The sequence below is a fragment of the Squalius cephalus genome (genome assembly GCF_949319135.1).
Source record: "Squalius cephalus genome assembly, chromosome: 19".
NCBI lineage: Eukaryota > Metazoa > Chordata > Actinopteri > Cypriniformes > Leuciscidae > Squalius > Squalius cephalus.
In genome coordinates, this window is record NC_137140.1 from 12,630,687 (window position 1) to 12,657,804 (window position 27,118).

A 27,118-nucleotide genomic window follows, 5' to 3' on the forward strand; every position below is an offset into this window, starting at 1 on the left:
ATTGGCAAAAAAGTTGCCAATAAAGTCCTGTAAAAGTATTGTTAATTGCTGTAAAATTAATTACAGTATAATACTGTTAATTGTTGTATGTGAAATATTTTACAGCAACTAAAATAAACTTGTAGTTTATTTTACAGCAATATTTTGTAATTTAAATATAAAGTACAGTACTAAACTAAAGTTGCCAATAAAATCCTGTAAATACCCCAAAAATCCAAGATGATGTTGTAATAGTTTAACATTTAAAATGCTGAAAATAATAATTTTTAACAGTAAACTGTAATATATTGATTTAAATGCATTAGGATGAACACTATCTGACTATATTTACAAATGAATAAAAACCAAGTCAAGGGTGTTGCAAGTAAATATTTATTAAAACTGGCAGCAAGGCATTGCAAGGATTTTACTGGCAAAACTTTTTCAGTCTTTCAATATATTAATATATTATTTGAGTTAATATATACACACTCAAATATGTGCACACACATGAGTGTTGACTGTTGTTCCTCTTCTCTGAAACCTTTCCACTTGTTTTGCCTCTATGCTTGTTGTCTTGGCTCCAGTGAGTGTTGTGATTCCAACAAAACATCTGCACAAAAATACAAGCAGAAGCTTTAAAATAATGTTCAGAATTTAAAGGAGAACTCCGGTCAATTTTTACATTGAGCTCATTTTTTTTTACATTTGGAGTGCTGTCAGTACAGAGAACAATGACAAAAATCGGTGTTGCCTACACCGTGTTATCCTCTTTTTAAAATTTGCACCCTGTTGACTTCAATGGGGTCTTCAAGTAGTCGATTGTCGAGTTCACGCGCGTGATCATAGGTAACTAAACCTATGCGCGTGAACTCGACAATCGACTACTGTGGACTTCGACCGAAAACAGGATGTAAATACAGGTATGATCGCTGGCTGAATTAACATCACTTTTATTCATATCTTTCACATCTACTGCAGTCAGATTCAACCGTGTTCACTCTGAAGGAATCACTCACATTGGCTGTGCACTTGTAATGACACATCAAGGATGTTAAAAGGCTAAAAGCAAATTTTTAAAAGAGGATAACACGGAAGGAGGCAACACCGATTTTTGTCATTGTTCTCTGTACTGACAGCACTCCAAATTTACAAAAAAATGTTAAAATTGACCGGAGTTCTCCTTTAATGAAACTAGCTCAATAAGATAAAAGTAAAAATGCCACTAATCAGCATTTGTTGCACTACAAATGTAGGAGGTACCGTTAAAGGTTTAGTTCACCCAAAAATGAAAATTCAGTCATTAATTACTCTCATGTCGTTCCAAACCTGTAAGATTTTCGGAACACAATGGAGATATTTTTAATGAAATCTGAGAGCATTCTGTCCCTCCATTGACAGCCGTAAAGGTAGTAAAGACGTGATTAAAGTAATCCATGTGGAGACTTCCGGTGAGACGCGCAGCGAGATGGTCGCTTTACACTGAGCTCCTGCCAAAAGCCCTTTGACTGGCGGCTAAACTGCTTGTTTCCTGCAATAAAGGCGTTCATTTAACATATTGGATAGTTTTGAAACTTATATCGTGAAATGGCGTCAAAGAAAAGTGCAAGTTCGCCTGCAAAACAAGACGCGGGCAAGCGATTCAAAGCTAGCCTTAGCTCAGGAACCTCGCTAGCTAGTTTACTCCCTGAGGAAATCTCCTTGCTAATCAAGCAGACGGTAGAGGCGGAGAGGGAGACACTATGGGACCTTGTAACCGAAATGCTGAGTGAGACTCTGACGAAAGCACTAACTACGGTTGAAAGTCAAATAGCTGAAAACGGGACGCTATTGAGATCACTGAATAGCGACATCAACACGCACGCCAAAAATATGGAAAAGGTGTCCGCTAAAGTCGATACAATGCAAGGAGTGAGACTAAAAAAGATACCAACCACTGTCTCACAGAGCTGGACAGCCTCAGAAGGAAAGTCACCGAGATGGAAGATAGGTCAAGAAGGAACAATGTGAGATTAGTAAACCTACCAACAGGTGCAGAAGGAGATGATCCAGTCGGATTTCTTTGTAAAATGTTACCTCAGTGGATCCCGACACTGGCCGGAAAATCCATAGAAATTGACAGAGCCCACCGAATCTTCTCTGCTAACCTCTCCAGACCGCGTACAATGATCTTCAGAGTGCTCCGTTACCGCGATCGTCAAGCCATACTGCAGGGAGCTCGCAATGCTAAACCTAAACTATCAGACAACACTCAACTTGAATTCTACGCTGACTACAGTGCCGAAACAGTACAGAGAAGAAACAAGTACAAAACGATCCGAGCCCAATTGCGACAGAAAGGCATCGACTCTTTTTTGATCTACCCAGCCATCCTGAAGCTCACGTACAAGGGGGATAAATTATCGTTTGATTCAGCAGAGGAAGCTGAAATGTTCTTCGCGGGACAAGACACCACTTCAACTCAACTGAATGGGAATAACGCCAGGTCTACTGCTAGAGAATCCTTGCACTTCACAGACATGGAATGACTACAAACAGGTCAACATGTGTAGACATATGATGCTTGAGCTTAAACTTTTTCTATTTGAATTATGATGACGCTTTTATGTACGTTTAGTTGGATTTATTATTATTATTATTATTTATATTTTTATTTATTTTTTTATTTTTTATTTTTTTTTGTATGCAGTGTTTTCTCATCCCGCATGGGGGGCGCTAAATAGTAGCCTGTGGACTGGGTGTAATGTAAAATCAGTTTACCCATCAGCGCGGTTATCTTCCGTTTTGTATTTTCTTTTATCTCTTGAACCAAGGTTACTTCTAAAAATGTGTTTCAGTTATGGAAACAGTGGAAGCGGTCCCAGTTAGGGGCTAATAGGCATAGGTTCATTTTTAGACATCGCTTCGTGGTTCTCACAGATGACAACGTGGGGGAGGGAGAGGGAGGTGGGGAGGGAGAGGGAGGTGGGGAGGGGGGGCGGGCTGTTCAGGGTTTTTTTCCACATGGGATTGATATGTTTTAGCACAGGCGAGTGTTTCATGACAGTAGATTCTCTTATTTCATTATACACATCGGCAGTTTACTTTAACCTTATCACACACAGTTTGTTTTTGGCATACCTCAATAGGGACAATGGATAGATACAATGTTATGTCATTTAATGTGAGAGGGCTCAACTCTCCATTCAAATGGTCCAAGGTCTTAGCACTATTGCAAGAAACTCACCTTAAACCTAATGATACTTTAAGACTACAAAACAGGAGATATAAAATGGTAGCTGCCTCATCAGATGGTAGTAGCACCAAGGGGGTAGCTGTGTTAATGAGACGTAATCTGACTATAAACATAATTAAAGTAAGCTCAGATGCTTCAGGAAGGCTAGCATTCTGTTGTACCTCCATTGAAGGAAGGAAAGTAGCCTTTATTAGTATTTATGCCTCAGCCATCTTTGACTGTGCATTTTTTCAGAACATTACAAAAGAGTTGTTAACTTTAGATGAGTACCACCTGGTTATTGGGGCAGACATGAATACAGTTTTTGACAACACCCTAGACAGGTCTGCTGCTGTCGCTACTCACACTCAGATAACCTCTTCTAAGGCTTTAGGAAATTTAGCAAAGGACTTTAATTTGGTGGATCTTTGGAGACTACATAATCCTTCATCAAGAGATTACACATTCTACTCTTCAAGCCATAAGTCTTTTTCTAGGATAGACTACCTACTTATTTCTAGTGAATTGGTTTCTACATCTTCCTCAATAAATCTTCTTTCTAGGCACATCTCAGATCATAACCCTATTGAAGCAACATTTAGTTTTGGAGATATCAGAAACAATAAGTCTTCTAGGTGGAGGTTTAATTCCTCATTACTACAGAATGAAAGCTTCCTTAATCAACTAAAACTTGAACTTAGCGAATTCATAGACATTAATAAGGGCAGTGTAGAGAACCCAATGTTCTTATGGGCCTCCATAAAGGGATTCCTCAGGAACAATGCAATCAGATTTTCATCTCACAACAAGCATAATAGACTACGTCAGATTTCAGATTTAGAAAAAAAATGTGAACGATTAGAAAGTCAACTTAAAAGGAATTATAGTAAAGACATGGAATCTCAATTGAAGACACATCAAGCTGAACTGAACAATCTGTTACAACATAGAGTATTTAATGCATGTTACTAAGCACAAATATTATTCGCAAAGTAGCCGTCCAAGTCATCTTCTTGCCCTAACTCTGAAACGTCAGGAGAAGAGCCGATCAATAGCGTACATCAAAAAAGATCAAGGAGAAACGGTGACAACTACTCTAGATATAAATGAGGCATTCGCATCCTTTTTTGCAAAACTGTACTCTAGCGACTGTCAGCCCTCTGAGAATGATTATACAAATTTCTTTACCAACTTGAATCTTCCTACTCTTTCCATAGAGGATGCAGAACATCTTGACTTGCCTATCTCATTAGAGGAATTACAATTAGCGCTAAAAAGTATGAAGAGAGGGCGCTCCCCAGGCCTCGATGGTTTGCCGGTTGAGCTTTATTCAGTTTTGTGGGAATTTTTAGGTCCTTTCTGGCTGGATTCTATAAACTTCGCTATTGAACAAGGGCATTTCCACAAAGACCTTAACACTGCTCTTATATCAGTTATCCCCAAACCGGACAAAGACCCCTCTGACTGTGCAAGTTACCGGCCAATATCACTTATTAATGCTGACCTTAAAATTGATTCCTGTGTATTAGCCCGCAGACTAGAGTCAGTATTGCCAGATTTAATACATCCTGACCAAACAGGATTTATGAAGGGCCGTTTGGCTGCAGACAACATTAGGCGACTAATTCACATTTTAGGTGAAGCGCAGAAAATCCCCTCTTCTTGTGGTCTTCTCTTTCTTGATGCAGAGAAGGCCTTTGATAGGCTTGAGTGGCAGTACTTATGGCGTGTCCTTAAAGAATTCAAGTTTGGTCCTAAGTTTATTAAAATGATTCAGGTGCTGTACGCGAACCCTTCTGCTAGAGTCTGTATAGGAGGTGTCATTTCAAATTTGTTTACTATAAACCGTGGTACAAGACAGGGCTGTCCTGTGTCCCCTTTAATCTTTAATCTTTCCATAGAACCTCTAGCGCAGTATATTCGTAACAGAGAGTACCACCATGCATGCATGTTGAGTTGACACGAGAGCGGACATTGTTACGTGAACGCACGTTGGAGATTACTATTTTGTAACTAAAGTGGTAAATTACGTTTTTTGTGCAAACAAACCTCTAACGTTGCTTCATAAAATTGAGGTTAAACCACTGGAGTCACATGGATTACTTCAACGATGTCTTTACTGCCTTTCTGGGGCTTGAAAGTGTTAGTTGTGTAGGCTGTCAATTGGAGGGACAGAAAGCTCTCAGATTTCATTAAAAAGATCTTCATTTGTGTTCAAAAGATGAACGAAAGTCTTACGGATTTGGAACGACATAAGGGTGAGTAATTAGTTAATTTTTGGGTGAACTTTTCCTTTAACATACAGTATACACATTTAAATTTTTCTTTTTTTATGCTTTTTTATGATGTGCAAAACTTTCTTGTAAATCTATCTTTCAAGGATAATTCATGCTTAGATTGGATTTCATGCTTACTGATAGTGGCGCCTGGTGGCCGAGGTTGGTACCGCATGCTGATGTTAGCTAGCATCATTGTTTTTTTTCTCTTTTGTGTTGCCTACTTGAGGGGGAAAATAAGAGAGAAGTTTTTGAAGAGAGAAAAATTTTTAATAAGAAAAAATATTTGAAGAGAGAGAAATTTAAAAAAATTAAGATAGAGAAAAGAAATCTTAAAGGGTTAGTTCACCCAAAAATGAAAATTCTGTCAGTAATTACTCACCCTCATGTTGTTCCAACCATGTAAGTCTTTCGTTCATCTTCGGAACACAAATTAAGATATTTTTGATGAAATCTGACAGAATTTTGACTCCTCCATAGGCTTCCAGTGTGACCGAAACTCACCGGCCCAGAATAGTTATTAAAACATCGTTAAAATAGTCCAAGTAACTACAGTGGCACTACATTAAGTTTATCATGCGACGACAATACTTTTTGTGCGGAAAAACAACAAAAATAACGACTTTATCCAACTATTAGTGTTCCTCAATGTGGGCCTCTGACGAGAGTTCACGGGAGCGCCAGGACGCATGCGCGAGAACTGAGCTTACGGCGTTCTTCTTCTACTACTACTTGTTACTGACTGCTCACTCCTTGGGAGTATTTAAGCTCAGTTCTCGCGCATGCGTCCTGGCGCTCCCGTGAACTCTCGTCAGAGGCCCACATTGAGGAACACTAATAGTTGGATAAAGTCGTTATTTTTGTTGTTTTTCCGCACAAAAAGTATTGTCGTCGCATGATAAACTTAATGTAGTGCCACTGTAGTTACTTGGACTATTTTAACGATGTTTTAATAACTATTCTGGGCCGGTGAGTTTCGGTCACACTGGAAGCCTATGGAGGAGTCAAAATTCTGTCAGATTTCATCAAAAATATCTTAATTTGTGTTCCGAAGATGAACGAAAGACTTACATGGTTGGAACAACATGAGGGTGAGTAATTACTGTCAGAATTTTCATTTTTGGGTGAACTAACCCTTTAAGACTGAGGTTCAGGAAGGATCTAAGACACTTTTTCACGTTGCAGTTGAGGGCTTCCATTTAAAATAAACTATAAATTATTTAATAAATTCAGTTGATTCACTTGCATTAATATAATCCGATTTTCTTTCAGCTGCCTTTGCAAACTTTTGTGGCAGCAGAAGTGTTTTTTTTTTTTTCTGCCTTGTAAATGCATTTAAATTCATTAAATTTTTCATGACAATCTCTTAATCTTCAGCAGAAAAGTAAATTGTACCAAGTGTTTGGAAGTGTGGAAAACTGACGCTTTCCATGTTTGGTGTGATTGACTGTTACAGATGTCACACTTTCATTTAATCACAAACCCTTAGTTGACAATGTTTGTAGTGAGTGTTGTGAACCTGCAGAACCTGCTTTAAACTGGGTTGGATTTGTTTGATTTTGACAATTCTAAACTTACTCTAAAACTCAAGAGTTTCAGAGTGCAGGTCAACGGCAACAGGTCAAAGGTTGCTCTCTTAAAGGTGCTCTAGGTAACTTTTTAACCTTAACCCTCTGGGGTCTGAGCTGTTTTCTGGGCCCTGGAGGTGTTCTGACATGCTCTGACATTTGTGCTTATTTCTGTTACTTGTGACATTTTCATGGCTAAAGTCTGATTACACTGTATTCAGCACAAACTCTGCTACAATAATATATCAGCAGCAAGTATATAAAAGTTTGTAGTTTTGAGATAATAACATTTATGCGTGGTTTGTGAAAAAACAAAAAAAAATTGTCACTGAAATAAGCTCATGAAACCCATACTGATTATTTCTTCATAAGACTTTTGAAAATTGTATCACGTAGCCCAGAATATTTGCTTCAAAACTATGTGAAAATCATCCTGACTGCTCATTCAGAGAAGACAATATATTGATTTAAAAATGTTACGACGTTTTGTGTGAGAAAGCTCTATGCAAGAGGCGTGGACATCTCATTATTATGTAAGCTTTTCTCACCTGAGAAAGACAAAGACACTCCCTAAATGCCTTATTAGGAGCTATCAGGCCCCTATCATTCTGAGCAACCTTGCACAAAGAATGAGGAGATTTAAAAAAGAATGGCTTTTAGATTGTTTGGATTTATTTACAACACAACATAATGACAAAAAAAACCACATTATTTAACACACTGAACTAAAGACAGAGACTTGAACTGTCACACACCTTTGTGCCATTCCTGAAACATAGTACATACCTTTCATTTCCATGGTGTTTGATTTTTCACTTTAGCATGTTCATGTATGGAGACTTATGTGAATGTTGAAGTCAGCAGGACTTATCAGTGGCATCTTGTTCCTCTAAAAACAACAACAACAACAAAACAGCTGTGAACATGCTGATATCAAGAGAAACTATGCTGCACAATTTGGGGAATACATTTTAGATTTTTCAGGTTAAAATAGCTTTTTAAAATGTACAGAATACACACACACACACACACACATATATATATATATATATTAGCCTACTTTTACCATGCTGTGTTTTATTATAGAATATAAAAACATCCTCGTGTTGAACACGTATACAAGCACTGAAAGGTTGCCTATCATTCTAGTTCACATTTCACATTTCATGTTTCTGTCTACATGTACATATATGACATTAGGCTTAGTTCATGTTTTTACTCCAAACTCATTTCATAACATACATTTTAATCTGGCACGACCAGTTTAACATGTCTTACCTTAAAAATCTTCTCATCTTCAAATCGCGTTCTTCTGAGGTAAATCCGAGGTAAATTCAAGGTAAACAGCACAGCACAGCACAGCTTACAGTTGTCCAAACCCGATGAAGGCAGAGAAGAGTAAGTTACGAAGTCTCTGCTTCTTTGTTTTGAGGTGATGAGGGCGTTTACAGGTCTGCGTTTCTCCGCATGGATCATTTGCATGTCAATCGCTCGTGCGCGCGTAGGCGTGTTCAAATTAAATTTAATGAGGACGCGTTTGAGAAACTGTACATGCCGCTGCTTTCGTATGGATTACTTAAAAATAGAATATTTGTTTTTTATATAATTTACATACTTTAAAAATAGAGATTCCAAGCGTTGTATAGACATGCGTTTCAAGTCTGTGTGACAAACATTCGCTGAGTTACAGGTCATTTTCTGTCGCGTTTCAGAATGAGTTTCACATTGAGAGAGACGGCAGAACGCGCATCATGTTTATTTTCTTTGTTTTACGAAAAACACAACATTTTGTTTTTATTATGAGTGTACACAAATAAAAGAAGACATTTAACAGTTTTGAATGATGTACAATACAAGTATGTAAAATCAAAATCAACAGAGTATTTTGCACTGATATAAAAAAAAAACGAGCAGATCACGCCGGCGTGATTGCCGACCTCAGGGGGTTAACTGAACAGCTTCGGAGTCAGTGGAATGGTTATATTACTTATTTCGGGTTGAATGGTGGTGGTTTCGCACCCCCCTGGTGCCCGAGAGTGGAAAAAACTCACTTGCAACTTTGGGCCGGCGGGTCGGCGGCCTCGCCGCCAGGAAGTATCGTGTGATATCAGGTCTCGCGATGTAACGAATTGCTTGACGGCACTGCACACGTACACGCCCCCATTCAAGGTTTTTATTATGATCGCTGTCTGTTACGAGCTTACTAGTACGCTAGATACTATAACTTTGATGTTAGCATTGTCATTAGCAAACACGTTTGATTTCTGTAGTTGTTTGGCCGATCCTCTGTCGGTTTTATTTGTGTAACTTGCACTTTTATTTTATGTCATTAAGTCAACGCGTCTGATAATAGGCAATAAACATGTTGCACATATCATGATCGAGCTAGAAAAAACGTTCTGATGTTTTGTTAGACAAGCAAAGGTAAACCATCATTCTACCAGATGAACTTATAGACCTTGCTAATATAACTTTAGACAAATATTAGCCTCCGATGTACAGTGAGGAAAATAAGTATTTGAACACCCTGCTATTTTGCAAGTTCTCCCACTTAGAAATCATGGAGGGGTCTGAAATTGTCATCGTAGGTGCATGTCCACTGTGAGAGACATAATCTAAAAAAAAAAATCCAGAAATCACAATGTATGATTTTTTTAACTATTTGTATGATACAGCTGCAAATAAGTATTTGAACACCTGAGAAAATCAATGTTAATATTTGGTACAGTAGCCTTTGTTTGCAATTACAGAGGTCAAACGTTTCCTGTAGTTTTTCACCAGGTTTGCACACACTGCAGGAGGGATTTTGGCCCACTCCTCCACACAGATCTTCTCTAGATCAGTCAGGTTTCTGGGCTGTCGCTGAGAAACACGGAGTTTGAGCTCCCTCCAAAGATTCTCTATTGGGTTTAGGTCTGGAGACTGGCTAGGCCACGCCAGAACCTTGATATGCTTCTTACAGAGCCACTCCTTGGTTATCCTGGCTGTGTGCTTCGGGTCATTGTCATGTTGGAAGACCCAGCCTCGACCCATCTTCAATGCTCTAACTGAGGGAAGGAGGTTGTTCCCCAAAATCTCGCAATACAGGTGCTGGTCATAAAATTAGAATATCATCAAAAAGTTTATTTATTTCAAGAATTCAACTTAACAGGTGAAACTAATATATTATATAGACTCATTACATGAAAAGTGAGATATTTCAAGCCTTTATCTGTTATAATTTTGATGATTATGGCTTACAGCTTATGAAACCCACAAAATCAAAATCCCAGAAAATTAGAATATTACATGAAATCACACAGTAATTACACAGTAACACCATGGTCATTGAACCAGGTTTTGGTTCTTTTGGCAGTGTGGGCCGGTGCAAATCCTGCTGGAAAATGAAGGAAGCATGAAGTGCTCTGAAAATGTCCTGGTAGACGGCTGCGTTGACTCTGGATTTAATAAAGCACAGTGGACCAAAGTCCTCTTTTCTGATGAGAGCAAATTTTGCATCTCATTTGGAAACCAAGGTCCCAGAGTCTGAAGGAAGAATGTAGAGGCACACAATCCAAGATGCTTGAAGTCCAGTGTGAAGTTTCCACAGTCTGTGTTGGTTTGGGGAGCCATGTCATCGGCTGGTGTTGGTCCACTGTGCTGTCCACTCAACGCAGCCGTCTACCAGGACATGTTCAGAGCACTTCATGCTTCCTTCAGCAGACAAGCTTTATGGAGATGCTGACTTCATTTTCCAGCAGGATTTGCACCTGCCCACACTGCCAAAATAATCAAAACCTGGTTCAATGACCATGGTATCACTGTGTAATTACTGTGTGATTTCATGTAATATTCTAATTTTCTGGGATTTTGATTTCGTGGGTTTCATAAACTGTAAGCCATAATCATCAAAATTATAACAAATAAAGGCTTGAAATATCTCACTTTGCATGTAATGAGTCTATATAATATATTAGTTTCACCTGTGAAGTTGAATTCTTGAAATAAATCAACTTTTTGATGATATTCTAATTTTATGACCAGCACCTGTACATGGCCCCGGTCATCCTCTCCTTAATACAGTGCAGTCACCCTTTCCCATGTGCAGAAAAACACCCCCAAAGCATGATGCTACCACCCCCATGCTTCACAGTAGGGATGGTGTTCTTGGGATGGTACTCATCATTCTTCTTCCTCCAAACACGTTTAGTGGAATTATGACCAAAAAGTTCTATTTTGGTCTCATCTGACCACATGACTTTCTCCCATGACTCCTCTGGATCATCCAAATGGTCATTGGCAAACTTAAGACGGGCCTTGACATGTGCTGGTTTAAGCAGGGGAACCTTCCGTGCCATGCATGATTTCAAACCATGACGTCTTAGTGTATTACCAACAGTAACCTTGGAAACGGTGGTCCCAGCTCTTTTCAGGTCATTGACCAGCTCCTCCCGTGTAGTTCTGGGCTGATTTCTCACCTTTCTTAGGATCATTGAGACCCCACGAGGTGAGATCTTGCATGGAGCCCCAGTCCGAGGGAGATTGACAGTCATGTTTAGCTTCTTCCATTTTCTAATGATTGCTCCAACAGTGGACCTTTTTTCACCAAGCTGCTTGGCAATTTCCCCGTAGCCCTTTCCAGCCTTGTGGAGGTGTACAATTTTGTCTCTAGTGTCTTTGGACAGCTCTTTGGTCTTGGCCATGTTAGTAGTTGGATTCTTACTGATTGTATGGGGTGGACAGATGTCTTTATGCAGCTAACGACCTCAAACAGGTGCATCTAATTTAGGATAATAAATGGAGTGGAGGTGGACATTTTAAAGGCAGACTAACAGGTCTTTGAGGGTCAGAATTCTAGCTGATAGACAGGTGTTCAAATACTTATTTGCAGCTGTATCATACAAATAAATAGTTAAAAAATCATATATTGTGATTTGTGGATTTTTTTTTTTAGATTATGTCTCTCACAGTGGACATGCACCTACGATGACAATTTCAGACCCCTCCATGATTTCCAAGTGGGAGAACTTGCAAAATAGCAGGGTGTTCAAATACTTATTTTCCTCATTGTATATATTTTTTTATCCTCATGCCCACTCTCCCAAAAACAAACAAACACGAAAGCAGTAGTTCGCCTCGTTCATATCGTTCGTTCCCGGTAAAAATACTAGTATGCATAACAACACATTAATAAAAAAAAATCGCCATCAGTTGGAAAGAAAATATTGCTTTACTTGCCTCGGTAGACATAACTGATTTTGAAATAGCCGGTTCCTCTGCTCAGCTGGGTTGACAGCTGATCAGCTGGGTTGCTCGTGGCGAGGGGGGAGGGACAACAGTTCGTTTTTACGACAGCGTGTTTGAAAGCATTTACTACCAGACACTAGGGGGGGCTTCGTAGAGAAAAAACACTCAGACTTGCCTGGTGTCCCTTTAAGCTACAAACATACAGATTGCTACTAAGCAACATTATAGATAGTTTTTCTTCAATATCTCAGTGTTAATTATTGACCTGCAGTCATCTGTTGAAGTTTCTGAAGCCTTCAGGGACTTAGAATCAGAGCAGGAGAACAGAACTGATTTTACACAGGAGGAAAACTAATAGTTTGGATCAGTTCATGGAGGTATTGGCATTAAAAGATTCCTTCAATTAAGTCAACAACAGGGCAACAATATGCAATTGCTGTGAGTCTAGCACCAGTTAGTCTAGCACAACAACTGGAGCAAGGTTATTTTTAAAACAGTATTAGTATTAAAGGGATACTTCAGGATTTAGCATTAAGCTTTGTATTAGTAGAAAACCTGTAGTATTTTAGAATTACCGTGCTTTCCACCCTCATATCCCCCTGAGACGAGAGATTTCTGTATTATTTGTCTGGAATCGTCATTTTGCGTCATCGGAGGATTTTTTGGCCAGAGGCTAAAGACTACAGCCAGTAGGAGGGGCTGTCCCACATGTTTTCAACCTGCCCATAGGAGGTGGGATCTCACTCATAGAATGTACACAGTGTCAGCCGTCTTTCTTTGGAAGCTAAGCTAGCAGACTCTTGTTCTGTGGAGAAAGCTGAGTAGTAAGAGAAAGCTGAGTAGTAGGGGTTACCACCATCCTCTTTTTCCCGGACATGTCCGGCCGTCGAGATCGTCCAAAATGTCCGGGATTCGGCTTTTGCTTTATGCATTCCACCAGCTTGGGAACAGTCAAGATAAAGGTCTGTGATTTTGTGCCTCTTTGGGATGGCACAAAGGCGCCGTTCACTTGCAGAATTCAAGCTTATGGAGGGCACATAGGTCTGAAGTAGTGTGTTTAAGTATAGGGGTGCAGAACCAGTGGCTGTTCTGTAGGCAAACATCAGTGCCTTGAATTTGATGCAAGCAGCAATTGGCAACCAGTGCAATTTTATGAGGAGAGGTGCGACGTGCACTCTCTTCGGTTCGTTAAAGACCACTTTTGCTGCAGCATTCTGGATCATTTGCAGAGGTTTTACAGTGCATGCTGAAAGGCATGCCAAAAGAGCATTACAATATTTCAGTCTGGTGGAACAAGAGCTTGGACAAGGAGTTGTGTAGCATGCTCTGAAAGGAAGGACTGGACCTCCTAATATTGTATGAGGCAAATCTGCAGGACCGAGTCCTTCTAGCAGTGTGGTCTGTGAAGTTTAACTGATCATCAATCACAACCCCAATGTTCCTGGCTGTCCTGTATGGAGCTATGGTTGACGAACCTAGCTGAATGGAAAAGTTGTGATAAAGTGTTGGGTTGGCTAAGAAGTGTGACTTTCATGAAGTCATAGGGGTGGCTTTTTTGACTTGTACCAGCAAAAAATGGCAACGTACCAGCAAAAAATGGCAACGCACCAGCAATAACACCCTAGGCAAACGCACACCTAGCATACAAACACTCTTGGTACTACCATCATAATGGGGGATCCAGGTTATCATCTCGAGTGACCCAGGACCTATCCTCTGGGCCATACCTCTCTCAGTCTTCAAGGTAATCAAGATGACCCCTCCAATGCGCAAGTCCAAGATCTCACAGACAGCAGAAGAAGAGGGTACATGTATTTGATGGTGATCTTGTGATACAGAAGGGAACAGACTGGGACAGCGAGGTGCTGGTTGACTGTAGCGGTAGTCTGTGGTGTGGCCGTCTCCCCATGCCAGGACCTCACCGGTGGACCAGGAGAGTTTGGGTGAATTGAGTATTAGCCATGACCCGTGGGGAGGAGTTGCAGCTACATCTCTTGCTTGAGCAAGCAGTGAAGCAGAAATCCACTGCTCTCCTTTGCTGAGTCAGAATAGTGCACTGGGTTGATCACAGGACTGGCTGAACTGCACTGAGCACCTCCTCTGTCATCTCTTTCCCATGTTTCAGAGGTGTTTAATAGTGGGTGCTAGTGGTGGGTTAACCGAATGAACCTCAGAGCAAGAGCTCAACAAAGATGTTCCAGCAACTCAGTGAAAGGGTCCATGGATGATAGTGAAGGCGTAATTTCCTGTTAGCACTGTAAAGCTGCTTTGAAACAATCTGTATTGTAAAAAGCGCTATATAAGTAAGTGGCTTGACTTGACGGATCACACTGAAACGGAAATATATGAACCCAGATGCGGAAGTTTATTGCAGACAACTAAACACAGGTAAGTTACAGTTCAAACAGAGATTGAGACTTTACTTTGATATTTAAGGGCCTCTATTATGGATTTTTGAAAATGACCTTCCATATAGTGTGTAACATAGCTCTAAGTGAATGAAAACATCCTGCAAAGTTTTAAATTTGAAAGTGCACCGTGCACATTGTCTTTCAAAAGTAAGAGTCGACTCGGAGTCAATGAAATGAATTGTTTTTCAAACAAGTCATAAGCCGTTTTGTTGTGACATCAAGACGAAACATTAGCATATTGCCCGCCCACTTATTGCGTGCGCAGACACCAGGGAAAACTTGAACCTCAAACCTGTAGCTGATTCCTGTGGATACTGGATAGCATCATGTAGCATCATCATCATCATCATCATCACGTGCTCTACAATGTGAAGGTAAAGCCAGTTTTTTTTTTCACTGCCCAAGGACGAGCATGTGAAGAATCAGTGGTTAAAATTCATCTTTACCATGATATCACAGCAGTATAATCCTAAACTTTTGCTGTGTTCCCTTTATTTCACTGACGACTGCTTCTCAAATCTCGGAGTTCAATGCAGGATTCGCAAACCGCTTGCTCTTGAAAGATGGTGTTCAAAATACTTAGTTTTGAGTTTTATATTGTGTAGGTCTCCTGCTAACTAGCTAACTCATGTTATCACTGTCTTACTTAAATACTTCTGCTAATCAGTTTGTGGGCCACTATTACCTATAACTGTGTCTATTAATGCAGATTGTCTGTCGTTCTCACTACTTTGAGGAAAGATTAAGCATGGAGCAAGATTTGTTTTACCAACGTTTATGTTACATCAGTCATTAACGCTAGAGCTCAGCTAATGTATACATTGCATACATGCATTGTTATTGATACAGTTTCCACGTGTTCACCGCAATATATTACAAAAATACTCCGTAAATAAATGAGTACAAGTAAAATAATCGTTTTTTTTGACCTTTGATGCATGTAAACCTTTTGTAGGAGACTCCAAAACAACATTAGAAAACTTTAAAATAGCATAATAGGGGCACTTTAATGTTGTTCTTGTTGACAGGGTGACCAGCATCTGGAGAACAGACAGGAAAAATAAACGAAGGAGCAACACAAGGAGGAAAATAGAGGATTTCTCAATGTGAGAAAATTGATGACGTTCATCAGTTTCCAACAGGATACCACAGGTAAGTATTTGAAGGTCTGTGTAGTCCAAGGATACCTGAACAATACCTGATGCTGGTTGAATGTCCAGTTGAGTATTCGTGCAGGATGTTGATTGCTATGTGATTAGTGCAGGTGATTAGTATTCTGGGAAGATGGAGCATTGTGTTTGTAGAGAGGGAGACTTGCTATGAAGAGGGATATTTAAAACAGCCTCCATCACTTACTGGTTATACTTGTCACAAGGGATGATCTACCGGTGTATACATTTTATATTGGTTAGGAAAAGCATTATATACAACTTGCTTGATAGCAACAGTTCATATATCAAAAATCTAGCAAATAAAACAAACTTGAATAATGTACAATCACCTATAAAAGCTGAAAGACAAAAACATGTCTAGCAAAATTACTTTGGCAGCTTAGCATGTGCACTGTCTGAAGACTATACCTTTTATTTAACAGGTAATCACCCAGTTGCACAACATGCATTGTAAGTGTATACAATTTTAATAAAGGAAAACAACACTTTACTTTTTCTGTTTTATTTTTCAGTTAAAAGAAATATATACAAAGTTTGAAAACAAAGTTGTATGCTTTCAAATTTCTGTATCTTTCTAACAATATAAAAATGATTCAGCACATAACTGAATACATTTCATAGCTAAAAGGATCATAATAATATAAGCCACTCTTCTTTGCAAGTTTACATGAAATGTATTGTAAAAACACAAATACATTGAGTGTGCAAAAATATAGGTCAGAGCATTATAATTTAAAAAGAAAAGGTCTAAAATATGAAAGGAAAAAAATTACTAATAGATAAGTTGGCCTGAACAAAAGTATACACCACTGATTAAAGGTACAATCTGTAATTTTTTATTATTTATTATTTTTATTATAGACTCCGATTTTTTTTTTTTTTTGCCGCCAGAGGTAACATTTTCAAAACAATAACAAAGACAAAGCTTGATGACGCTATGAAGGAGAGTGGAATGATGGGAGAGGTCATTTTCACCATGCAGAGATGTGTGGAATTCATGAATCATATAAATTATTTATCAGCTAATGAATTAGTTTTTGTATTACCTGAACGTATGATCACACTAATTTATGTCATCGTAATGAATTAACTGCAAGGAATGTGAAATATTATACTATATTAGCCTGTTACTGATATGTGACTATTTGTCAAATGATTTGGTGGGTTAATACTGCACAGTTTTACACATTTAAAACAATCGTACTAAAAGAACATTTGAACAAACCCACAGTATTTGCAAGTAATGGCTAAATATTTTTGTGCAACACATAGGCTACTGTATTTAATTTCACTGCCATAGACTTAGTCACCAGACTTGATAAATGCATTACTCAAGTAGAAACAAAGTGCAATATGACTGTATGTGTACAATAAATAATCTATATTTGCTTACCTGTCTATTAAAACACATGTGAGAGCAGAGTCTCTGTGGACTATATATATATATATATATATATATATATATATATATATATATATATATATATATATATATATATATATATCGTATTACGTATATCGGCCCATTGAAACGGCCACTAATGAGGTATCTATGTATATAATACTATGGTTTCTACAAGCAGAAACCGAGGATAGCGCAGATATTATGTAATTCATATGCGACAATGACAAGGGACGAGCCATTATTTAAAACTGGAATTTATCTGGATTTACAAATCCTTGGGGACTTTTGGGATAATGTAATTACACAATTGCATGAAATATATCAGTGGTTTTTGAATATTTTATTACAAAAATCTTACATATTGTACCTTTAAGAGTCATTGAGTATAAATATGGTTCCAGTCTTACCTCTCAGGTAGGTTCTTTAAGGTGTCTTGGAGGGGTGAGGTGTCTAAGTCACAACATTTAGCTACTGGGGTGCCTCAGGGCTCAGTGCTTGGACCATTTCTCTTTTCCATCTACATGACATTACTAGGATCTGTCATTCAAAAACATGTTTTTTCCTATCACTGTTATGCTGACGACACGCAACTCTACCTCTCATTCCAACAAGAGGATGCTTGCTGCTCTCATTTCTTGCTGGATGAAGGACCGTCACCTTCAACTAAACCTTGCGAAAATAGAGCTGCTTGTGGTCCCGGCCAACCCAACACTACACCACACCTTCTCCATTCAGCTAGGTTTGTCATCCATAACTCCATCAAGGTCAGCCAGGAACCTTGAAGTTATGATTGACAATCAATTGAACTTCACAGACCACATTGCTAGAACTGCCCATTCCTGCAGATTTGCCTTATACAACATTAGGAGGATCAGGCCCTTGTCCAAGCGCTTGTTCTATCCAGACTGGACTATTGTAATGCTCTCTTGGCAGGCCTTCCAGCATGCACTGTCAAACCTCTGCAACTGATCCAGAATGCTGCAGCTAGAGTGGTATTTAATGAGCCAAAAATGCACTGGTTACCGCTGATGCTTGTCTACAGAGCAACCACTGGATCTACTCCCTTTTACCTAAACTCATTACTCCAGACTTACGTGCCAGCTTCGTGGTGCCATCATCTCAAAGAGGCGCAAAATCACTTTTACAGACCTTCAAGTCAAGTCATCTTCATTTATATAGCGCTTTTAACAATGTAGATTGTTTCAAAGCAGCTTTACAGAGATAAACGTATAATTTAAGGTAACAGAGATTGTTTTGGCTTTATATCGGTTCTTTAATAAAGTTATTTTACAGCTAAAGTTAGTTTTGATTGATTCGCTTCCGTCACAACGATCATTATTTGTTAAATTTGGGGCCGCTAAGACGACACCATTCTCTCTACACAGACTTTAAACGCAAACCTGTGAGAAACGCAGATGGTGGTCACATGCACATTAAGAATTGGTTCTATAGTTTTGTGCGTTTGAATATATGTGCGCAGGTTTGGAATTCCCTACAAACCAAGCCTAAACAAAGTACTGGTGTTTCCTTATAATTTTTGATACAGAATTTTATTTTATTTTATCAATTCGGGGTAGGTACGCGAATTGAGTTTCCCGACAACGCTTTATCTGTAGAGTGGTAAAGGGATCCTCCATAGGGAGAGACTAGTTGGCACTTCAGCACTGCGTTGGATCGGGTCCAGGCGAAGGTCCTTCGTCAGATCTGGAAACGGCCTGGATCCGGCAGGCTGCGAGAAAACCTCGGGATAAACAAAGACACTAAAATTAGCGTAGATGCCATTCTTCTCATGATGTAACAAGTACATCAGGATTTATGGGAAGTGTTCCCGGTTCCAGCTGACCTAATCTATGCAGCCTAATATTGAATTATAGAAGTCTATAATGTATTATGTGAATGCTATGTCAAAGAGATGTGTCTTTAATCTAGATTTGAACTGACAGAGTGTGTCTGCTTCCCGGACAATGGTAGGAAGACTGTTCCAAAGTTTTGGTGCTAAATAGGAAAAGGATCTACCGCCAGCAGTCGATTTTGATATTCTAGGTATTATCAACTGGCCGGAATTTTGAGATCGCAATAGACGTGACGGACTATAATGCGTTAAGAGCTCGCTCAAGTACTGCGGAGCTAAACCATTTAGTGCTTTGTAAGTGATCAGCAATATTTTAAAATGTATGCGAGGTTTAATAGGGAGCCAATGCAGTTTTGACAGAACTGGGCTAATATGGTCATACTTCCTGGTTCTGGTAAGAACTCGAGCTGCTGCGTTTTGGACCAGCTGTAGTTTGTTTATTAAGCGTGCAGGGCAACCACCCAGTAGGGCATTACAATAATCTAGCCTTGAGGTCATGAACGCATGAACTAATTGTTCCGCATTTGTCAATGAGAGCATATGGCGTAATTTAGATATATTTTTAAGATGGAAAAATGCAGTTTTACAGATACTAGACACGTGACTTTCAAATGAAAGATTGGTATCAAAGAGCACACCCAGGTTCCTAACCGACGACGAAGACTTAACAGAGCAGCCATCAAGTGTTAGACAGTATTCTAGGTTATTACGTGAGGAAGTTTTTTGTCCAATAATTAGAAACTCTGTTTTTTCAGAATTTAGAAGTAGGAAATTACGAGTCATCCAATTTTTTAAATCCGCTATGCATTCCGTTAATTTTGTGAATTGATAAGTTTCGTTAGGTTTTGAAGAAATATAGAGCTGAGTATCATCGGCATAACAGTGAAAGCTAATGCCATGTTTCCTAATGATATCTCCTAATGGTAGCATGTACAGAGTGAACAGCAGCGGTCCTAGTACTGAGCCTTGTGGTACGCCATACTGAACTTGTGATCGATGAGACATCTCATCATTTACTGCTACAAACTGATAGCGGTCAGATAAGTATGATTTAAACCATGCTAGTGCATTTCCCGTAATGCCAACATAATGTTCTAATCTATTTAAAAGAACGTTGTGGTCAATGGTGTCAAATGCAGCACTAAGATCGAGTAACACTAATAGCGAGACACAACCACGATCGGATGATAAGAGCAAATAATTTGTGACTCTAACGAGAGCTGTCTCAGTACTATGGTACGGTCTAAATCCGGACTGGAAATCCTCGCAGATATCATTTCTTTCAAGAAAGGAACACAGTTGTGAGGATACTGCCTTTTCTAATATCTTTGACAGAAAAGGTAGATTCGAGATCGGCCTGTAATTGACTAATTCTGTAGGATCAAGTTGCGTTTTTTTAACAAGCGGTTTAATCATAGCCAGCTTAAAGGTTTTTGGTACGTATCCTAGAGACAAAGATGAATTAATGATATTAAGAAGAGGATCTAGGACCTCTGGAAGCATCTCTTTCAGTAGCTTAGTTGGTATAGGGTCTAACATACATGTTGTAGATTTAGATGATTTAACGAGTATCGATGTGTATATTAAAATCACCAACAATTAGTACTTTATCTGCAGCCAATACTAACTCTGATAGACCGCAAATTCTTTGATAAAGTCTGTATGGTGCCCTGGTGGCCTGTATACAGTAGCCAGCACAAATCTCAAACGTGATTTATCATTTATACTATATATTTTTACATTAAGCACTAACACTTCAAAATAATTATATTCGAAACTTGATTTCTTAGTGGTTTTGAAAATATTACTATAGATTACAGCAACTCCTCCTCCTTTGCGTTTAAGACGAGGTTCATGTTTATAACAGTAATCTTGCGGGGTGGACTCATTTAAAGTAATGTAATCGTTTGGTTTTAGCCAGGTTTCTGTCAAACACAGCACATCTAGGTTATTATCTGAAATCATATCATTAACAATGAGTGCTTTTGAAGTAAGCGATCGAATATTCAGCAACCCAAGCTTTAGCATTTGCTCATCTGTATTATAGCTGTTTTTTATTTGTTGAACATCAATTAAATTTTTAACCTTAGATAGGTTTAAACATTTTTTCGATTTCCAAATTCGGGGAACAGACACAGTCTCTATATGATGATAGCTAGGTGAAAGAGGCTCTATGTGATGGGATTTATCTGACCTGGGTGACGCGAGGCCGCTAGCAGACGGTTGGTTTAGCCAGTCTGTCTGCTTCCTGACCTGGTGCCCAATTTGTCATGTTTGAGCTCTAAGACTATGTGCCATATTACTAGAGAGAAGAGCAGCACCATCCCAGGAGGGATGAATACCATCTCTTTTCAACAGGTCGGGTTTGCCCCAAAAACTTTTCCAATTGTCTATGAATTCTATATTATTACACGGACACCACTCAGACAGCCAGCGATTCAGTGAACACAATCTACTAACTATCTCATCACTCCTGCGAACAGGAAGGGGGCCAGAGCAGATTACAGTGCCTGACATCGTACTTGCAAGTTCACACACCTCTTTAATATTAATTTTGGTGATCTCCGACTGGCGGAGTCGAACATCATTAGCGCCGACATGAATAATGATCTTAGAGAATTTACGATTAGCATTAGCCAGCACTTTTAAATTTGCTTTGATGTCAGGCGCTCTGGCTCCCGGCAAACATGTGAATATGTTCGCTGGTGTCTCTATTTTCACGTTCCGTGTGATCGAATCACCAATTACTAGGGCACAATCAACAGAATTCTCAGTGGGTGTTTCACTGAGCGGGGCAAATCGATTTGTTATGGTAATCGGAACGGAAGAGTGGTTTTTAGATCCGCGACTAGAGCGATCCCTCACTGTCACCCATTTGCCCGGCTGCTCAGGCACTACTTCAGCTGGAACCGCACCATGTAAAGAGTTCACGCTAGGCGCATCCAAAATAGTATCTAAAGCTCTAGCACTCTTACTATCCTCAATTAAGGTTTGGATGCGTGTCTCTAATTCTGAAATCTTCTCTGTCAGCCTAACTGACTCCTTGCATTTATCACATATAAATCCTACATTGCCAACAGAGAAGGCTATGCTAAACATGTGACATGAAGTGCAGGTGACAATAACAGGACAAGACATTACTCACCGTGTTTGTTGACTGATTATTACTTACCTGAGCTTTTATTAACTCAAAGGCGCGAGCGCGAGAGAGAAAAATAAATAAATAAAATAGCTGAGCGCACGGGTGGCGCGTTAACAGGCTAGCAGTAGCGAATTAGCGTGTTGTGCTAGTAGTAACGGAAGCTAGCGATGTCAATCTGAGATGTTGGGTAAGCTGTATTTAGTATAAGTATAGTATTTAGTATAAACAACTACAAATTGTAGTAAATGATGGTTCAAAACAAAGAAATACGAGGCTAAGACGGAGCTTACAGCACCGAAGCAAACAAACCCACAGCAGGCAGAGAGCCTTGTTTATACTTTAGCCTGGTTCCGCAGTGCGAGTCTCCACAGACTGCGCGCACACCTCCCCAAACGGACGAGGCGTTTATAAGACACATCAAGCGAAATGGGGTCTTGCGCCCCCAACGCGCACGACCGCCCACACCGCATTTTTGTCGCGCACACCTTCGCGCTCGTGCGGACGTGTCGAGTATAAACCTAGCTTAACACTTGATGGCTGCTCTGTCAAGTCTTCTTCGTCAGTTAGGTACCTGGGTGTGCTCTTTGATACCAATCTTTCATTTGAAAGTCATGTGTCTAGTATCTGTAATACTGCATTTTTCCATCTTAAAAATATATCTAAATTACGTCATATGCTCTCATTGACATATGTGGAACAATTAGTTCATACGTTCATGACATCAAGGTTAGATTATTGTAATGCTCTTTATGGGTGGTTGCCCTGCATGCTTAATAAACAAACTACAGCTGGTCCAAAACGCAGCTAGAGTTCTTACCAGAACCAGGAAGTATGACCATATGTGATGCGATCTGGGAAAACCCATAATATGGTGAAATTTTACTTATTTCTTTCATCGTTTGTCGGTAACAAAAGTTATGGTTATCTGAAGTCGGCTGATCACTATGATTTTCAGGAACAGAATTTTGAGAAAAACAGGTTTAATTAACTGTCACGTCCTGCTAGCGGGACGATTGGCGCTCTTTTTTTTTTTTTTTTTAATTGCCTTTTTTCATATCACATATTTTAGTAATCATCATAGATTAGGTATCATTCAAAATCTTACGAACTCAAAATTCATTCAGTGAAAACTGTTTTGAAATTGGACGATTGAGAGGCTACTTTCAGACTCCATTATTCTCTTGTGCTCCGCTCCGCATCTCACGATAACGTTGGATAAAAAAAACCTTGCGTGCCGTATATATTATTTATATAATATATATATTTATATAATATATATATTTATATATTATATATATTTATTTATTTATTTATTTATTTATTTATATATATATATATATATTTATATTTATATTTATATTTATTTATTTTTATTTTATTTGTTTATTTTTTTTGCACCTCCGTCAACATGCGTGTTCTTAGAGAGAAAGATACAGTCTTTTCAGCTTGGGGGTCGTGGTTGTGGTCGTGGCCAGCATTTATCCGCTATATCTCTATACAGGTGCTGGTCATAAAATTAGAATATCATCAAAAAGTTGATTTATTTCAAGAATTCAACTTAACAGGTGAAACTAATATATTATATAGACTCATTACATGCAAAGTGAGATATTTCAAGCCTTTATTTGTTATAATTTTGATGATTATGGCTTACAGCTTATGAAACCCACGAAATCAAAATCCCAGAAAATTAGAATATTACATGAAATCACACAGTAATTACACAGTAATCCCATGGGCATTGAACCAGGTTTTGGTTCTTTTGGCAGTGTGGGCCGGTGCAAATCCTGCTGGAAAATGAAGGAAGCATCTCCATAAAGCTTGTCTGCTGAAGGAAGCATGAAGTGCTCTGGAAATGTCCTGGTAGACGGCTGCGTTGAGTGGACAGCACAGTGGACCAACACCAGCCGATGACATGGCTCCCGAAACCAACACAGACTGTGGAAACTTCACACTGGACTTCAAGCATCTTGGATTGTGTGCCTCTCCATTCTTCCTCCAGACTCTGGGACCTTTGTTTCCAAATGAGATGCAAAATTTGCTCTCATCAGAAAAGAGGACTTTGGTCCACTGTGCTTTATTAAATCCAGAGTCAACGCAGCCGTCTACCAGGACATTTCCAGAGCACTTCATGCTTCCTTCATTTCCCAGCAGGATTTGCACCTGCCAAAAGAACCAAAACCTGGTTCAATGACCATGGTATCACTGTGTAATTACTGTGTGATTTCATGTAATATTCTAATTTTCTGGGATTTTGATTTCGTGGGTTTCATAAGATGTAAGCCATAATCATCAAAATTATAACAAATAAAGGCTTGAAATATCTCACTTTGCATGTAATGAGTCTATATAATATATTAGTTTCACCTGTTAAGTTGAATTCTTGAAATAAATCAACTTTTTGATGATATTCTAATTTTATGAGCAGCACCTGTAGTTACCATAATCTTCGCAGCTTTAAAAAAACAATCATCATTCCTAATGCCGAAACCTGACAGCCAGTCCGAGTCAGAGTAGGGCCGAATTGTTTTCAAAGTCTTTTACACCGAGAGTCTGACAACTGGACACACTGCCGAACAAAGAACCGAACGTCGGAAAGCAAGCCTGAGGTAAGTTAGGTTACAATGTTAACTGTCCTGTCAGATACAGACAGCGATGTGTGTAATTCATTGGTCAAAAAAAAGTCAGCGTTAGTTTTTTTTCTGACACCCCATGAAACACGTAGATCTTGGTTCTTTTCTTGATTGACACTGGGCTAGCCCAATCACATCTTTAATGTGAAGTATAGAAATATACTCTTTCAAGTATAGAAATTAGTACAAAACTAATTATGAAAGTTTCCTTTATTTTTCAGTGCATTTGTTTTACAATATATGGCTATTACTATCATTGGATTAATATTATAACTATTATTATGTAGTAGTAATGTAGACAGACACTTTAAAAGAGGTTTGAATTTTTCTTTGTTTAATTTGCACCAGATTGATGAATTTAACATTAAAAAGCACAATTTTCTTACAGGGGGGCATGCCCCCCAACCCCCCTAGAGGGACAGGTCCACTCACCACAGTGATCCAAAAATCCTGTGAGAAACACTGGTATTGCTATGCCAATGCAGCTTACAGCTTTTTTGGGGATTCATCACTGTGGAGTATAGTTCAGTTCTATTAATAAGCGATTTTTTTTTAACTTATTTCACCTGTTAACTCTGTGTGTGTGTGTGTGTGTATATATATATATATATATATATATATATATATATATATATATATATATATATATAAGTTGATTGGATTGGATTTTTTGCTGCCGCATCCTTCTCACCTTTTTTACCACTGACCTGTTTTCATGCCTGACTCTATTGCCACAATGTGATGAGCAGGTACTGGAAAACGCAGGGCTGAGGGATTATTTAATGATTTGAACAAGGAGAAAGTGCTGTCAGTCCAATGTGCTCACATACTGTGGGCTCTCCTACGGTTATGTTAATTGTGCTTATTATCATTTAATTCCACAGTCAATGCAATCATTTACAATATATATGATCTTTGAGGCTTTCATGATACCTTGTATCCTGGAACAGTCCTTGAATATGGTGTTCATAAAAAAAGTAGGAGCCCTGCTCTCAGAACACCCTAGTGACACATCAGCTTTACCATTACTGTACAACACCGTCATGGTGGGGAATTTTACAGACTAGGCCCACTCACAGAAAATGTATAAATCGACTACATCGTCTACATTTTCATTTTCTGTTTTTTTTTTTTCACTTGTACAGAGTCCAGGCGAGCTTATCTGTTGGCAGTACATCTACGCCACTGTCGAACACGCACATCGACTCCACCCATACATCAACGCGCAGCCAGCGCACACACACTCCCTCCAGAATCCATTCCAGCAGCAGCTCGAGTCTGATTCATCACAGCTACCAGCGCAGTCTCACAGACTCGCCCAGCAGCCGAAAGAGAAGCTGGATCTCCACTGATTTGTCTGATAAAAGCAACTTTGAGCCAAAGAACTTGCTCAACCTCTTTGATGAGGCCACCCTAGAAAGCAAGCCTTGAGTTATGAATGCAACACTCTTGTGTAGTATAAAGCGAATGTATTATTTCTAATTTAGTTTCCATCTGTCATGTTGTAAGAAAAACATTTACAGGCATTTAAGAGTTTTAAACCTGGTTTGATGATTTTTGGCTGTATCTTGTATTGCTACTTTGGTCATAAGGTTGAATAAAATTGTTTATTCTTATTTGTACTGGGCAGCTTGATATAATATATGCATAGAAGCCACTGAAATCATGTTTAAATTTGGAATATATGCATAAACAAACCTGCAATTTAATATATATATACAGTATATATATGGGGAGGGAGGGGGGCCCTGCGGCCCTGCGGCCCTGCGGCCCTGCATTCAAACAGATGTAATAATAACATTAAAATCTTAATGGTTATAGACAGGCCATACAATATATGATAGAAAACGAATAAATAATATATGATTTATATAGGCTTCTTGGTATTTGTCAGGGGCGGCCCTGCATTCAAGCAGATGTAATAATAACATTAAAATCTTAATGGTTATAGACAGGCCATACAATATATGATAGAAAACGAATAAGTAATATATGATTTATATAGGCTTCTTGGTATTTGTCAGGGGCCTAAGCGGCTGCTTACCTAACTTATTGGCTAAGTCTGCCCCTGCCCCCTAATAATAATCCCCAGTGGATGCATTTATAAGTTAAAGAGAAGAGGGCCCAGAATGGAGCCCTGAGATACATCACTTATTATAGGAGCTGAAGAGGAGGAAAACTTAAAATGATCTGTCTTTAAGATATGAACTGAACCATTGTAAGCCAGTACCCTTAATACA

General features: G+C 38.9%; 1 protein-coding gene across 5 annotated transcripts in view; it reads left to right on the top strand.

Moving 5' to 3' along the window:
* The window catches only part of pkmyt1 (protein kinase, membrane associated tyrosine/threonine 1), a 165,046-nt gene extending 138,553 nt beyond the window's left edge, over positions 1–26,493 (top strand). For all 5 annotated transcript variants that reach the window (XM_079851074.1, XM_079851076.1, XM_079851078.1 and 2 more), the window contains one exon: positions 26,024–26,493. In XM_079851074.1, the coding sequence (XP_079707200.1) occupies positions 26,024–26,309 (286 nt within the window). In that variant the 3' untranslated portion in view covers positions 26,310–26,493. The remainder of the gene's footprint in view (positions 1–26,023) is intronic.
* The last annotated feature ends 625 nt before the right edge of the window (positions 26,494–27,118 follow it).